Raw genomic sequence first — 16,716 nt, 5'->3', positions numbered from 1 at the left:
TCTCTGCAATCATGCCCTTAGCCTGGAACACAATCATCTGCCTGGATGATCTTAAATAGGCTCCTACTTCCTCTTTTACTCTTCTCCCATCCATTTTCCATGTCACCAGAGAGGGTCTCAGATACGTAAATCACAGAATTTCATTCTTCTGCTTAAAACCATTTAACAACTTCCCATTTCACTTAAAATAAAACTCCAATTCCTTACCATGGCCTACAAGGCCCCGCACAATCCTATTCCTCCTCACTCTCTAACTCCACATTCTAGTCAACACCAACTCCTCTCCACGACCAGGACACAAGGTCTGGTCTCAGGTCTTAGAGGCTTAGTTAGCACAGTCACTCTCCTTATGTTGCCAAGTCTTTACTTTGCTTCTTGTATCCTTCAAATTTTTGCTAAGGTCACCTCCTCAGGCAACCTGCCCTGACCCCTCCCCGTCAATCCGAGTGGGTCCCCTCCTAACATCTCTGCAGCACTTCCTACACTGGGAATTAAACTGTATGGTATCTGTTTCTTTGTCGACTTCCCTAGGCCAGAATATTCACATCAGCAGAAACCCCATTTTAATCCGTCCAGTACACCCAACACTTTATACATGAAGACATTCAACTATCTGATAAATGACTAAAAGCATACAAAACAGGTATCTCGGGGTTTATAGCTATTTGTATGAGGTGAGGAAGGGGAAACAGCAAGTACGGACACTACCTACAAGTTCAGCTGTACAAAGGTATATTAAGGCCAAGTTTGCTTTTTCGATTGGAGAAACCTGAAAATTCCTTTTTGAAAGAGAAAGACTGGAGAAATTAAATATAGGGTGCATCTGTGTGTGGCTGCACGTGTCTGTCTAACTGAAGGAAAGGGATGCGATAAAGTCAGAGGAGAAAGGGTCCAAAAACACAAATGAAGACATGTAGCTTTTCTCAAGGCGTAGCATGGCACAGCCTCCGCAGGCAGTGGCAGTAGGGAGGTCGGAACAGCCGAGTGCTGAGTTAATTAAGAGGAGCGGTTATTTGAAGGTTTTCCACAAATGCCCCTCCTCTGTGTTCCCAGGAGCTCTCTGCGCTCTTTCATCACCACACCTACCACACTGAGTGGGAATACTCTCCTGTGTGTCTCTCCCCCCTCTGCTGTCAGCTACTTGATACGACAATAGAAGAAGACTGTAAAGTGAATAAGTACAGGACGGGACAAAAGCAGGTTTGCAGTTGTGAGTATGCAAGTTTATGCTTGTATTACAATTTATTATTGTATTATTTTCCACACGGACAACTGCAACCCTAACCCTGCCCTGCCCGTATGAACGCTGCAATCACACTGCTGCCTGAGCCTGACAAGCCACCCACGAGCCTTCATTTTAATTAGCTGTCTTTGCTTGGCGCACTACTTAACTGTACTACAGTTCAACTTCTTCTGTAAAACGGGGCATTCACAGATCTTGTCTCACAGGGCTTGTGGGAATCAAATGAGATAATCTGTGCAAAGTGCCTAGCATAGTTTCTATCCCTACCAAGCACCCAATAACAATGAGCTGTCATGTCACTGAACAGCTTCTCTGATGTTTTCTGTAAAAATCAGGAGGCAAGTTACTTTGCTGAGAGCGGTGGAGTAAGGGAATGGGGTAGAAAGCTTCAGGTTGGTAGTTTTTAAACAACTTTCATGAAAAATGAGAGAGAGAGAAAATCTAACGAAAAGCACTGCCAGGTCTTGCTGTGAGCACCTGCAAAACTGGGCACCGTGACAAAGCAGGGGCACCGACCCGCATCATTCTTTCTGGTTTTCTCAGCTGCGTGCACAGAAATGCCAAGGCAAACCACTGCTCTTGAGTGGGGGCTTAGGTAATAGAAGGAAACAAAAAATGAAAAGGGAAGTTAAGGGGAAGAGATCATTTGTTTATTCCTTAGAGAAATACCTCCTGAACCCCTCCACTGTGCCAGGTCCCATGCAAGGCCCTGGATTACTAAGTCTGGACTAGACAGGAAAAGAGGCAGAGTCAGAAGAGAACTGATCACATATAAGAAAAGGGAGTGTCAATATTCAAGAACTCTCAGTGAGTTTGGAGGAGGAGGATATTTTGCAATTAGGTAAAAGTAGAACTGTTGTAATTACAAGGATTAAAAAAATACTAAGGCTTTTATGACACAGATATCACTGGTAAGGGGGTTTGGGGCCTCCTTTTTAATTTTATAAATGCTTAGACTTCTCTGTCATATAATTCACAATAAGAAAATCCATTACTAAATAAGAAGAACAAAAACAGTGAAGTGGGAAAGGTAACTCTCATTCAGAGAAATAAGACATACCAACTTATGATTTTAGGCGGAGGACCCAGGCTGGTGATGGCTGGGGCCAACTAGGTGCAAGAGAAGGATATGACCTCAAGGGACAATGAGAGACAAGAACTGGGCGGTGCACCTGCTCGTTGAAGGCTACCGTGTACTGGTGAGAAGCAAGAGTACGGGTGTCAGAGTCACGTGCACTTGAATCTCAGTTCTGCCACTCGGTAGCTGTGTATCATTAGTAAGCTGCTTAAGCTCACCAAGTCTTTCCCTTATCTGGACCTTAGTTCACGGGGTGGGGGTGGGGAGGTGGGGGGGGGGTGGTAGGATTAAACAGGATCTGACACTGGAAATCAACTTTTCCTCATCATTATCCCAGGGCACTTTCTTTGCAGCTGTAAGACTGCCTTGCATCACAGTTAGGTGAGAATATTTGCATCTCCTAACTAGACTGTAAGGGTAGACACCTGACTAATACTGAACTCTGCGGAAATTATACCATAATTAAATTAGACTTTTTACTGTGAAAATAATGGAACGGTAATCATATTTCTCTATATTTATACTGGAGGAACTTTTACAATTTGTCACCAGAACTCCCTTTTATTCAATAGCATTATTCCACTTCCTCAAATTCAAATCCTGACTCTCCTTACCCAAAGATTTCTTTGGTTCATTTGTTTTACACAAACCTTCACTCTTAGAAATTCACTATTTTTAGTGGTTAAACTTCTCAAGTATGTTTTTCCTAAAAGTTCTAACTTTTATAATTTATGAATATCAATGTTTATAATTTATAAAAACTGTCTTCTCTTCACTCAACTTCTTACTTTGAAATGTTTAAATCCTACCAAAAAGTGAAACAGTAAACTGACACACATACTCTTCCCCCAACTTCATCAATATTAGTATATGTTGCATTGGCCTTTCTCTGTCCCCACAAACCCTCTGAAAGTAGCGGAACAGTATGCTGTGCCTTTCAGACTTCACGCTCAGTTTTCCAAACACCGGCCCACACGGGACACACCCAGCCAGTCCATGGCTTGGTCAGGCAGCAGTGTCACGGGTGAGCCTTCTCCACTCCCCCCCCTACTCTTCAACTTACCCTCCCACTCCTCTAGTCCTTGAATGCCTTACCTTCAAATGCAAACTGTCCCCTCTGTACCTGTACACCACACACACAGGGCTATGCACATTAATTTTGCTTTCTCTGAGTGTCCGCTGTGTCCATTTATAAATCCTGACTACCCTTCCACTTTCTTTGAAGTCATAGTACCAAAACTTAAATGTTATTTTGACTTGCAGTTATTTTCATAGCCATCCTCTGAATTGATTCAAGAAATGACCAATCACTTCAAATTCTCACTATTTCAGCCCAATTTCCACTTTGAGAATGGCTGGCAGCTCTCTCTCCTTTTGTTCATTCTTCACTCTAAATTTATCTCTTATGAGAGCACTAGCCAAACTAATCACAATATTAGGTTGATATTAAGTTCATACAGAATGGGTATGATTTTGGGAAAAACAACATGCAAAAATCAGGGAGTAGAAGGCAACAAAAAGGTACAATATAACCTGAAGATAAAGAATAAGCAATTCTGCAATTAGCCATTTTTTTCTGCTCTCTTTCCTTGGCTGCAGTTTCCTTTAATTTCCACAAGATTAATATTCTGGAAAAAAAATTCCTCTGGATCTGCTCAAACTATAGTATGTACAGTTAGAAAATGACTCTTTAAAAGTTATCCCTCTTAACAGAAAACTCAAAGTATCATTCTTAATACCTAGTGTTTTATGCCATGTTTGATTAGGGATAAGTTTAGTCTCAATCATAAAATTAAAATAGTTCCTTCCGAACACTTTTTTAGAGCAGGGAAATTTTAAAACTCTAAACCATTTTAGGTGGTACATACTGAGTGAGCCCTGAAACAAGGATACATATAATGTCAGAGGGAAAGGGCAAGAACAAAGAATAAAATGGTAATAAAATTAGGGTTCGTCTTCTCTAATATCTTCGACTACTTGACAGAGAATAGCCTGAGTAAGACAAAGAGATGTCTACTGAAAAAAGATACTGAATAAGATCTCATAACCCAACCAGAATCACCATATGTCCCCAGGACCAATGAGGTACAAAGTTTCCTCAACTTTTTAAAAAATGGATGAATGGTATATAATTGGATCTAAAGCTTTTCCTTTCACAGGAAAATTAAAAAATGTTTCAGAATTCTAAATCTGCATGCAAAGTTTCTTTCAAGCACCTTTACTATCACTTAAACTAATCTATAACATTGTTCATTAAACAGATTAAAATAAAACGGTGTGCCTTGATTGATCAACCAGTGGCAGTGCCGTGAAATGTCATCAGAGTATACTCACTGCCATTCTTTGCTTCTCTCCACCACTGAGTACATCCATCCAATCCTGAACACTGTCCCAGCCTCCTTCACGTTCAAGGATATGACCCAACTGGACATTATCCAAATACTCCTTGAGTACCTTGCAGCAAAATGATTAAAGATGAAATCAAGCTTAACATAAACCAACATTCTCTATCTTGCTTTTGTTTTTAAACTAAATTATTGGAATTCTGTTGTCAATATCATTTAAAGAGAAACAGTTCACAAAAGAATGTAGAACAAAGAAAGCCGTTGAACCCTTTACTTCCTAGCTATATTAACTTTGACAAAATATATACAGCAACTTAGAAAGAATAATACTATTGTACATAATTAAATGACAAGGTCAAACACTCAAGAAGTCATATTTAAGCAAAGTGGTTAACATCTTACCTTGACTTGGAAATTATAATTAATGTCAATGATTTAGAAGGCTTTACAGATTAGGATAAACTACCTGGTATTAAAAATGCATAACTGATTAAGAAAAAGTATCTGAAACAGAGTATTTTCAGCAGGTCTAGGACATAAACGTTTACTTACTAGGTCAGATATCCCCTTCCTTTTCTGATCTTCTCTTCCATCTGGATATATCACTTGGTCTCGAAGTGTTCCAAGGGTCATATAAGGTCTCTGACAGTAGTGGAGCAAAAATTATTGGAAGTTAATTTTTAAACAATAAATAAAAATATCTTTAAATCAAAAATTACAAAATAACTCAAACAAGGTCTCACCTGAGGAACATAAAATAACTTTCCTCTCTCGGGTTTAGTGAGACGTCCTCCAAAAAGAGGCCATAACTATAAGAGGGAAGAGGTGGGGAGGAGCAGTTGCAAATTTCACACTGTGGAAAAACATACGGCAAAAGAAAACCGCAAAATGTTGAGGCCAATTTGTACTTACTTCACCAAGAACACGGAAAAGTGAACTCTTTCCACAGCCATTTGGACCACAAATTAGAACATTGGCCCCAGATCTAACCTGAAAGAAAATTATGAATTAATGAATAATTTAAATAGATTTAATTAAACTAAATAATTAGAGTACATTTATGCACAACAAATATTTCCTTAGAGTTCAATTGTTCTTTGCTAATGATACGCTTTTGATAAGTTTTGTCTATAAATGTGATATGAGGTAGAAGCAGTGAAGGGACCTTTTATTTTTGTTTACTTTCAAATTTTACTTTTTAATTTAAAAATCATTACTGATATTATCACCTTAATCTCAATCAGAATACAAAAAGCTGAAGCTTAAAAATTTGAGAGTTCTTGAAAACAATAAATATGTATGTATATGCAGTTTTTAATTTTATTTTTCAACTACAGTTTATATTCAATATTATTTTATTTTAATTTCATGTGTACAGCATAGTAGTCAGACAACCATATACTTTACAATGTGATCCCCCCTCCCATACTGACATTTCCACCTGGCACTATCCACAGTATTACAATATTATTGACTATAATTCCGATGCTATGTATCTTTTTTTTAGTGGAATCATACTATAGGTGTTGTAGTTACTATTTCACAATGTATCATATATATTCTTCCAGGTCAGTATGTTCAGAGTCCTCTCATTCTTTTCTCTTAATGCTTACAGTGTATTCTACAGCAAGGATGTGCCATGATTTATTTAAATCCTCCCCTTCTGTCAAATATTTAGGCTGTCTGCACTTTGTTACGTAATGTACAATGAGCCTGCGTGACTGTGCGCAAACTCATGCACTAGTGAGGAATGTTTCTATAATTCAGATTCTCAGAAATAAGTGTTGGATCAAAGTGTATATAAACTACAAATATTTACAAGTGCCACCAAACTGTTCTGCCACAACATAAAGTTAAAGGAGAAAATGTAAAAAAGACCGGTTAAGTTCTAAGCTTACCGTTCTGTAAGTGTTAACCCTGTAAAGACTGAGAAAATTTGGCTTATAATCTTGCTTACACATTATACAGCAATGTACACAGAAGGAAAGAAGACAATAAAGAACATGAGTTACCTGAGGTGTGGAACCTACCTTAGACAATTTTTAACTGTTGAGCCTATTTTTAATTCAATGAATATTTATTAAATGCTCAGTGTCAGGCTCTATTCTAGGCAATGGAGATTCATTAGTTAAACAAAAGAGAGACTAAAAATCCCCCAAAACAAACAAAAAAACTCCAAACCCTCTCCTTAGCAGTCTACATTCCAGTGGGACAGACTTACGATAAAGGTGCATAGAAATGAACTACTTAAATGTCAGAAAGTAAGTTCTATGGAGAAAAAAACAGACCAGGGTAAAGAGACCTGGGAGTGGTGGAGGAGGCTGCATTTTAAGGGGACCAGGACAGACAACTGGACAAAAGTTGAAAGAAGTAATGAATTAGGGATTTATCTGGACAAGACTGTTTCAACCTCAACCCTACCACAAAAAGCTGATTCAAAGGCACTGAGGCAGGAATGCACCTGTTCTGGTCAAAAAGAAGAAGGGAGGCTGATCTGGCTGAAGAAAAATGAGCAGGAGAGAACAGTAGTAGGAAATGAGTAAAGAGAGGTGAGAGGTGGGGGTCTGGGTAGTGGCAGGCAAATCCTACAGGGCATATTAAGACACTGAAAGGATTTTTGAAAGCTTTTGCTGTCATGAAATGAGTTATTTGCATTATTCACAATGGTAAAAAAATGGAAGTGACTCAAGAAAATGAACTGATAAGCAAAATGTGGCATAAACATACAATGGAATATTATTTAGCCTTAAAAAGGAATAAAATTCTAAAAGATGCTACAACCTGAATGAACCCGGAAGACATGCTAAGTAAATAAGTGAGACACAAAAGGACCAATATTGTATAATTCCACTTATATGAAGTCCCTAGAGCAGTCCTACTCATAGAGACAGAAAGTAGAAGGAAGAGTCCCAGGGCCTGGGGTGGGGAGCAAAAGGAGCAGTTACTGATCAATGGGTACACACCTCCTGTGTGTTATGATGAAAAAGTCTTGGAGATAGTGGTGATGGTTGCACAACACTATAATGTACTTAATGACACTGACCTGTACACTAAAAAGTGGTTAAAAGAGTTGAATTTTATGTTATATATACTTTACCACAATAAAACAGAGAAAAAATGAGCTTCTAAAAATAGGTTGAGAATTACTGGCCTACCATATAGGTGACCACATCTTTGCAATCACTGTTAGAGAATAAACTATTCTGAATGACTTTTCCAGATGAATGAACTGAGAAATTATTTTAAAGAATCATTTTGATGGACTTCTTTATGTGCAATTACCTATTTCCTTTTCTTGTAAAATGGAATACAATGAATATTCCTAATAGTACAAAGTTATTATATAGAATAATTTTACTCTACTAAAATAGTGACGTCTTTACAAGCTCCTACGGTTCAGAGGCCTGTTAATTAAATGATTCCCTACTACTATGCTTTATTTGAGTAATGTTATATATTTTTCCCTGCCCCTCACTGCTCATTATAATTTTCCCTGGTATCCAATACTTCTCCACACATTTGTTTGAATATGCCATGAAACCCTGAAACCAAATTTATAATGATGTATAAAAATAATAATGGGACTTATGGACATTCTTAGGTACTCTCTTATGCCCAAATGTCTTATATTCAACATTAACTTTTTTTACTCCATGGCTTTTGGTAATGTTGGACAGAACTTTCCAATTATGACATCAGTCATGGTAAGCCAGTGATAATTTTTCCATAATAAAGATTTATTAAAATGTATTTTTTCTGGGATGAATTAAAACTAAAAGTCAAGGGTAACTTTCACTGAAAACTGAATTTATAACAACACTTTATTATTGAGGTTCCTGGATTGGATTAATGGAGCAACAAATGCTTTGACCCACCATCTTTTTTACCAATTAAAATATTCCCCTATGTTGTCCGCTAGTCACACGCAAATTTATTAAAATTAAATAAAATTTAAAATTCAGTTCCTCAGCTGCACTAGCCATGGGACTTTATTTGCCAAAGATTTTTTTATACTAATATTTGAAACTTTAAAATCCTGTCAATTAAGAAAATTAAGATTTCTAAGTTATTTCTAACATTTACTTTTTAAAGCAATTTTGTAGATTCAGAGAGGAAATCTGAAAATTATTTTAAATATTCAGATAACCACCTTTCATTTCACATTTTGAAGATGAGTTCAGCTTTTATACACTCATTTAAAAACTTACTTCAAAATTAAGGTCTCGGATCAAGATATCTCCATTTGGCGTTGCTAAAGGAACACGCTCAAATCTACAGAAGGAATTAATAAAAAAAAAGGATAATTTTAGATTAAACACTAAGTAAATGTAGCTGAAAGGGTACTATGTAGTTTAACAAATGTTTCCGTACGTACTTTATAATGTTATCAGCATTGATGATTTCTCCAGCACCAGGTATCAAGGGAATGCTTTGTGCTCCTTAAATGGAAAATAAATGTTAAAACATCATAATCATATCATGTATTAAAGCAGAAACTTAAACTATGCAACCTAGTGCATTCATATTTACCCTTTTCTTGTTGCGAGACCATTGTGCGTTCATATTTTCCATTATTTAAATCCTTTAGTACTTGCATTAATTCTGAAATCCGAGCAGTAAAACTGAAATTTAAAATTTAAAAAAAAAAAAAACTATGATCAAATTTCCAAAGGCTATCATACCTTTCACATTACTTATTTATTTATGTGTTTACTTTTTTGAGGTAAAATTGACATATAACATTGTGGAAGTTCATATCTTTTTATTTTATATAGGCTTAATTAAAGTTTCTAAAATTATAATTTAATTTAAATAAAATAACAAGTCTCATCAACATAAAATATTATAGTATGCTTGTTTCACTATTATGTTTCAGCAAGAGAGCAGAAAAATGGGGATAAGGAAGAGGTTTCATAGGATTCCTGCCTCAACAGATACTTCTTAGTAGGTAAGTCAAGAAGGTGGTTTGCTGCCAGAATTGTAGGAAGTTTCTAGTATGTAACTACAAAAGGACTAGTAATAGTGCATTCCACAGGCCCAGAAAGTATGGACCCTGAAGTCCCACTGGAGAGAGCTATAAAGCCTTGTATAAAGACGGCCTGCTATATAATGAAGGTATTTATTATATATATGCCACATGCCTGCTACCTCCCTGTAAACATGGAAGATATGGAAGATTACTCCCTTATAGTAAAGAAAGGAAAAAATACAGTATTCTTAATATTAGATGAAAATCACTGCAGCAATAGAGAAATCAAAACTAATGACAAGAGGTTGAGGCACATAAGAATGACATGATGGCCAAAAAGAAGGCATTCTACACCAGGGACACAAAAAAGGATTTTTCTGTGAATAATAAGCAGCAATTTCCTAAAGGAACAGAAGCACCCCACATGCCATGAACTGTAAAGGTACAAAAAAGTTATTAACAAGTACAAAGAATGTCAGCATCTCAAGTGAAAGGGACTCGGCATGGTAGTTTACAACTTCTCTCTTGCTGTGAAGACCTTAACTGTCACAGGAGTAGAAGAAGAGGAATAAAGAAGAGGAAATGTGCAGATGAATCACAGGCCTGAGAAAGATCTTAAGCCATCAAATTCCTCTAGATGACCTGAAACTTATGGTGCTTTTTTACATTACAATTTTTTAAGATTATTTATTTACTTATTTCTAGAGAGAGGGGAAGAGAGGGAGAGAAACATCAATGTGTGGTTGTCTCTCGTGCACCCCCTACTGGGGACCTGACCCACAACCCAGGTAAGTACCCGGACTGGGAATTGAACTGGCAACCCTTTGGTTCATGGGCTGGTGCTCAATCCACTGAGCAATACGACCAAGGGAATGTTTTTCATACCATACCTACCCTTTATATTAGAGCTTGACATACTGAAATATTTAATTCCATTTTACAAGCTAAGAACAATTTTACTAGGCAATATGGCCATATTTACAACTGTACCTAAAGATATGAGGTAACTTTTCTTTTTCCATTAAAACCAATTTCATCTTTGTTCATTTTTTGCTCAGTTGCCAATATCAAAGATTTAAGAAAAAAAATGTATAGCGGGAGACAGAAAGTTCAAATTGAGAAGATGCTAGTCATTAACTTAATTTTCTATGAATTAATAAAAGACTGTCATGATTAAACATTTCCCAAATTACTTAATACCAAGTGCCCATGAAGTAGTCTAAGAACCCCTAACCTAGTTTAAAGCTCAAAAAACTTTCTAAAGGAAACTTGAAAAGTTCACTATTAGAGAAAAATCTTAATTCTTTATCAAAACCAGCTTTCAGGAGCAGCAGCTTCAATTATCACTGATCTTAACCTCAACTGGGCGCAATGATTAAGGGTAATGTATTTTTAAAAAATTATTCTCTGCAATTGCTCATTATTACTAATCTTACTTACCCAGCCAATCTAGTCATTTCACGGCCAGCCAAAACTATTCGACCCAGAGCTTGAGACATTCGCAAAAGCATCCTTCCACTTTGGTAGTAATCCTTAAATAGAAATAAATATTTTCACTTACCATATTTTGCCATATACAATGTGCACTTTTTTGCTCAAATTTTTGAGGGAAAAATAAGGATGCACATTAGACATGGGTAGTACTAATTCTCTACCTATATAAATGTTAATTCTTCTATTTATGCATATGCATTAAGTGTAACTCTAGAAAGCAATAACAGTACCTGTATACAAAATAATACCCTGTAATACAATAATCAATTTTGTTTCTCAATATAAATAAAAAATTGAGTTTAAAAATTAAAATGAAAGATATTTTTTCCTGAAACTTTGGGCCAAAAACGTGGGTGTACATGATACATGGGAGAGCATTATGCCTGGCAAAATACAGTAATTTCTAAGGTTAAAAACTAGGTTTTATTTATTTTTATATTTAAATTTTCAATTTATTATCATTACTACTTCTTTACCTCTAGAAGTTCTGAATGTGTACTTTTGAGATGTCGAGGATGAGACAAATCTAGGAAAGGACGGCTAACAACTAGGTAACCAACTACAGTGGCAAGATCTGAAACAAAACAATTACAATTTAAAATATTTCCATACTTCACTTTTCCCACAAATTTCATTCCACCGTCTCTTTTAAAGCATACTTACATTTGGCAATTATGCTGTCAATGAAGCCCATAGAAAACCGAAAGAAAATGAAATTATGTAGGTGTTCCACCTGGCAGAAAGCAAAACCAAAAAATAATTATTTTCTATGTGTTAAAAAAATGAATCTACCATGCGCGTTTTAAAAAACTGTGTAATATATTTATCCAACAAATATTTACTGAGTGCATATGATTTCTGATTATATTGTACATCACGTGTCATCAAGCACAATGATGATCACAGAGCAGGTACCAAACACTTCATGAAACCATTTCTATACACACAGAATCGAAATTATACATAAAGAATGTTAGTGTGGTGTCCCTTGCATGTAATAGTACAATGATATTTGTTCACAATACCGTCAGAGACATATGTGCTTTGTTTTGTTTAGCTTATTGATCAATAATAATCTAAACAAACAAACAAAAACAGAAGGATGAGTTCATTCGGGGAAACACTAGCAGTCCAGATTGGCACTCGAGCTTTGCTTTAGTCGGAGACAGGTGGTCTATAATGAATTATATTAACTCATGTAAATTAATGACACACAGCCTGAGTCCATAGCTTTAATCTGAGCATGCATTCTCTCAAAATTACAAGTCTAAAGATGTTCTTTATTCTGCTTTTATAATGTTCTCAAATTTTCCATCTATCGGATTATTCAAGGTCCTGCATGATCTGGCACTGGGCTCTGTCTCAAACCTCATCTGCTTCAACTTTGCTCCTTCTCACTGAGTTCCAGTAGCAAACATGCTCCTGCCTTAAGGCTTTCCTCGTACTATGCTCTCTGCCAGGAATGCTGTCCAGATATTGATATTTTGTAACTAACACACCCATGTCAAGTGGGTTTCTGATGAAATGCCGCCTCCTCAAGAAAGACCTTCCTGCCATCCCAATTAAAATAGCTAGGTAACAGCCTCCATCATACTCTCTACCACTTATCCCATTTTATTTTTGGTCATAGAATTCGTTACCATCTGAAATCATATCAAATATCCAGTTATGTTCATGTTTATGGTCTCCTCCACTAAAATGTGCGTTTCCTGACTACAAGGTAGTTGCTTTTGCTACCGTCTGCAAAAGAACAATGGCTGGAACATTTATTCAATGAATGCTATGTGTTACATGCTCAATACTGAAAATACTTCAAAGTCCCTGAGCTCATGGAGTTCACATTCTAATGAAAAAGACAAACTAATAAACAAATAAGATAATTATAAATTGCAATATATGCTTTTAAAGAAACAGACCATTGAAATGGAAAGTAACTGGTGGAGGCCATTTCTGATAGACTAATCAGAGAAGGCAAGGCCTCAACAAGGTGTAAATTTGGGGGCTGAAATCTACACGTTAAGTATAACCAAGCCGTGTGAAGAGTGGGCTGGTGAACAGCAGGTCCCTGGAAAAATTCTTAAATGCATTTTAGTGAGCACTACCAAAGTTCAGTCATGTTAAATATAAATAAGGCAAAAATCCAATTAATGAAAATTTAAAATAACCACTTTAATCTTTTTAGATCACTTCAAATATCTATTTAATTTCACCAGTGTCCACTAAAATATAAGCTCCATACGCCAGACTCTTGCCATCACGTTCACCACTGTTAACACACTAGCACCTGGAACAAGCACAAGCACCTAAGTGGCACTCGATATCTTTGGAATGAATAATAAATAAAATTACTTGAATTCAAATTTTCCAAGTGGCAAGTCAATAAAAAGTGAAATATAGTTTCCACAAGACAAAGTGTTTATATTCTAAATCAAAGGTCAACAAACTATGGCCCAAATCTAGGCTGCTACTTATTTTTGTTAGTAAAAGTCTGAATAGAACATAGACACACTCATTCCCTTACATATAGGAGACAGCTACATTTGAGTGGCAGAGCGGAACACTTGCAACAGAGACCACAACGCCTGAAAAGCCTAAACTATGTACGTATTGTCATGTCGTTTACAGAAAGTTTGCTGACCCCTGCTCTAAATAATAATCTCCACAGTATTTTCATGAATGCCACAGGAACAAATTTCCCATAGGGAGACTCCTATTCAATCTCTGTAAAAATACACTGACAATTATTTTAATAAATCTATCATTTTATAATTAGATAACTTAACATGTTGATATGAGAGCTTTTATTCTCATATTTTTTATGAAAACACATTATAAAAATCCTGTATAGCTATTTAAAATAAATATCTTAAAATTAAAGATATATATTTGCATCTTGGCATAAGCCCCCCAAAAAAATCTTTCCACAAATACATGAGCCTCACGCACGTTATCTTACCAGTTTTCGGAAGACTGTGTGGATTGTCTGCTTTTCTCTTTTATTCCCATTATAAAAGGCAATTTCTTCACTATTAAAAAAATAATTTAGCAATTAATTTTAATGTTACCCAAGCCTAAATATTATTGTATACAGTATTTTATGACTGAATATTTTTATTTACATGACATTTTGTGATGAAGACCTTATGAGGTACCACTCAAGCCATGGTCTACACCTGGTCTAGACCCAGCTCCTAGCTCAGCTGATCAGAGCATAGACACAGAAACACACATCTGACGAGATCACAGACCAGACTGCGCCTATGTGTTGCATGTGCCATATGGAACCTGGCTAGAAAAAAATGTGCTGGGCTAATTTTCAGAAATTGGAATAAAGAAATAAGAAGGAAGCTGCCATGATATGCAGGAAGGGATGGCTGAGACGGTCATCAAAGATTACAGATTGAGTACAGAGTCAGGTAGGAAGGAGAGGAGAAACCAACAGCTAGGAAAAGATAGGAAGTGATGCCATGACATACAGCCTTTGAAAGACAGAAAAGCAAAGTAAGTAGGACCTCATGCCTTCACAGTGCCAGCTCCCAGGAGACCTAGCTGCATAACTGTTCTTACTCTTGTTCACACCCACACAACTACTTCCGTTTTCTCAAGCTGGTCAGAATGGACCCACAAGTGCCACAAGAATCTTAACTAGAAATGAAACGGTGTTTTTATAGATGAAGAAAAGGTTCAGTGTAGTTAAGTAAATTTGCTAAAGTCATACAGCTGAGATTATAATTGACCATACCTGACCCTAAAGTCAAGTCTTTCCATTTTATTCAGTATGATGTAAACTTTCCTAGCAAACTCCTCTTCCAGCAGAAGAGTAAAGATTTACACAGAAGTTCTGAAGGCACAGTTAAAACAGCCTTCAACAAATACCTAATATTTCTTCAGAGTCTCTTTTCTCTCAATAGTTTTTATATTCTACTCCAAAATATACCTGTATTTCTACCCACACAAAAACAAGGTAACTCCCATTTCGACCCCTTCGAGTAAAATTAACTTTCCATAAAGATGTATCATGTTTGACCTGCTTCATGGTTCTCTTGACACAATGATACAGAGCTCCAAGGGGTAAGAATCCCAGTTTAAGAAACACAATTCTGCACCTACATTAGTTTTCTTACTTCTTTCTATCTCCTCTGCAAATTTAAGTCTATAGAGGAAGATGAGGTGAGAATTCCACTTCCCCTGGACTGAGTCATTTTAGCCCTATTCTAAAACCTGAAGGGACAAAACATCCTAGAGCACTGATGGCTGCCTATCCAACATTTGTTCTCTTCTTCATCATTCTCCTAGGAGAACTCAAATTTTCTTAAAGAGTCTACCCTTTTCTGTACATCCAAATGGCTTGGTAACGGCTTCAACCCCATCTACCGAGAATGAGTTCCAAATGGTCAACGCCAATCACTCTGCAGTAATTGCTTTAGGCACAAATGAGCAAATAATAATTCTGGCCAATGAGATGTAAAAGAAAGTCGGCTGTAGGGCTTCTGGGAAAGTTTCCTTGCTCTTTTACAGCAGAAGAGATGGCCCCATTTTTGTTTCTGGACTTTTTGCAGGGAAGGGAGGTTCATGAGATCCGGAACCGCTTTTGATATCTTGTGATTACAGGGAAAATGAGGCTGAGGAAAGGATCAATACACAAAGGAGGGCAGAACAAGGAGAACATCAAAGAGCCAGGAGGGTCGGGGCTGGGTGGAAGTTGGCAAAAGAAGGGAAATGGGGGACATCTGTAATAGTGTCTCAACAATTAAAAAAAAAAAAAAGAAGAAGAATCAAAGCCCTGATCATACTGTGCCAGGAACTGTTCTACCTTAAGAGTTCTGTGTGAAGTAGTAAATGTCCCTATTGTTAGGGCCCTCTGAGTCAGAGTTTTCTGTTTCTTCCAACAGAAAGAATCCTAGCTGATACCCTATTTCAGTCACTTGGCAAGTCACCTCTCTACTCAACCACCTATTCTCCTGCCTCCCTAGAGCTTAAAACCATATTTAAAACTGGGATCATTTTAGCACTCCAAGGAAATGAAGAGGGAACTATTAAAAGAGTAATTTCCTAAGTAATTTTGTAAATGCCTATAGGGTAGGAAGTAAATATTAGGACCCTAAAAATGACTTACGGTTGACAGATTGATATATGAGAAAATTTACTGAGTACCTGTTACACATCAAAAGCTGTGCTGTAAGTTTTACATATATTTCATGTTCAACCTTACAATAACCCTATGCTATCTACCTATTATAAACAAGAAGAGTGAAGCCATATAAATAACTTGCCAAAAATCACTGAATATGTAATAGATAAATGGAGGAGGTAGATTTTGAAAAGAGTCAGGCTGGTTCCAAAGCACAATACTTTTTTTTCCTACTTTGGATTTTTAAACATCTGGAAGATAGGTAGAGGCACAGGCAGTGAGACTGAATTCCTGAGTATTCTAAACATAGTCTCAAATCAAAATACTTCAAGATACACTGAGACAAAACTTTAAAGTATTATATGTAAATCTGAATTGTATTTTGACTATGTTTAAAGTGAAATTAACAGAAAATTAGTCAGTAAACAACATGAAGAGGTGTATCAGATAATACAT

The 16,716-nt window shown here is 36.5% G+C and overlaps 1 protein-coding gene across 2 annotated transcripts in view; it reads right to left on the bottom strand.

Moving 5' to 3' along the window:
* The window catches only part of ABCD3 (ATP binding cassette subfamily D member 3), a 68,346-nt gene that overhangs the window by 7,875 nt on the left and 43,755 nt on the right, over window positions 1-16,716 (bottom strand). For both annotated transcript variants that reach the window (XM_024565362.4, XM_045199452.3), the window contains 11 exons: window positions 14,086-14,155; window positions 11,793-11,862; window positions 11,606-11,703; window positions 11,076-11,167; window positions 9,197-9,288; window positions 9,042-9,105; window positions 8,875-8,938; window positions 5,579-5,656; window positions 5,410-5,475; window positions 5,219-5,308; window positions 4,656-4,775 (listed from right to left, as the gene is read on the bottom strand). In XM_024565362.4, coding sequence (XP_024421130.1) covers window positions 4,656-4,775; window positions 5,219-5,308; window positions 5,410-5,475; window positions 5,579-5,656; window positions 8,875-8,938; window positions 9,042-9,105; window positions 9,197-9,288; window positions 11,076-11,167; window positions 11,606-11,703; window positions 11,793-11,862; window positions 14,086-14,155 — 904 coding nt within the window. The remainder of the gene's footprint in view (window positions 1-4,655; window positions 4,776-5,218; window positions 5,309-5,409; window positions 5,476-5,578; window positions 5,657-8,874; window positions 8,939-9,041; window positions 9,106-9,196; window positions 9,289-11,075; window positions 11,168-11,605; window positions 11,704-11,792; window positions 11,863-14,085; window positions 14,156-16,716) is intronic.

Source organism: Desmodus rotundus, chromosome 3, assembly GCF_022682495.2.
Source record: "Desmodus rotundus isolate HL8 chromosome 3, HLdesRot8A.1, whole genome shotgun sequence".
Classification (NCBI taxonomy): Eukaryota; Metazoa; Chordata; class Mammalia; order Chiroptera; family Phyllostomidae; genus Desmodus; species Desmodus rotundus.
This window is presented reverse-complemented; position numbering and strand designations above follow the sequence as displayed.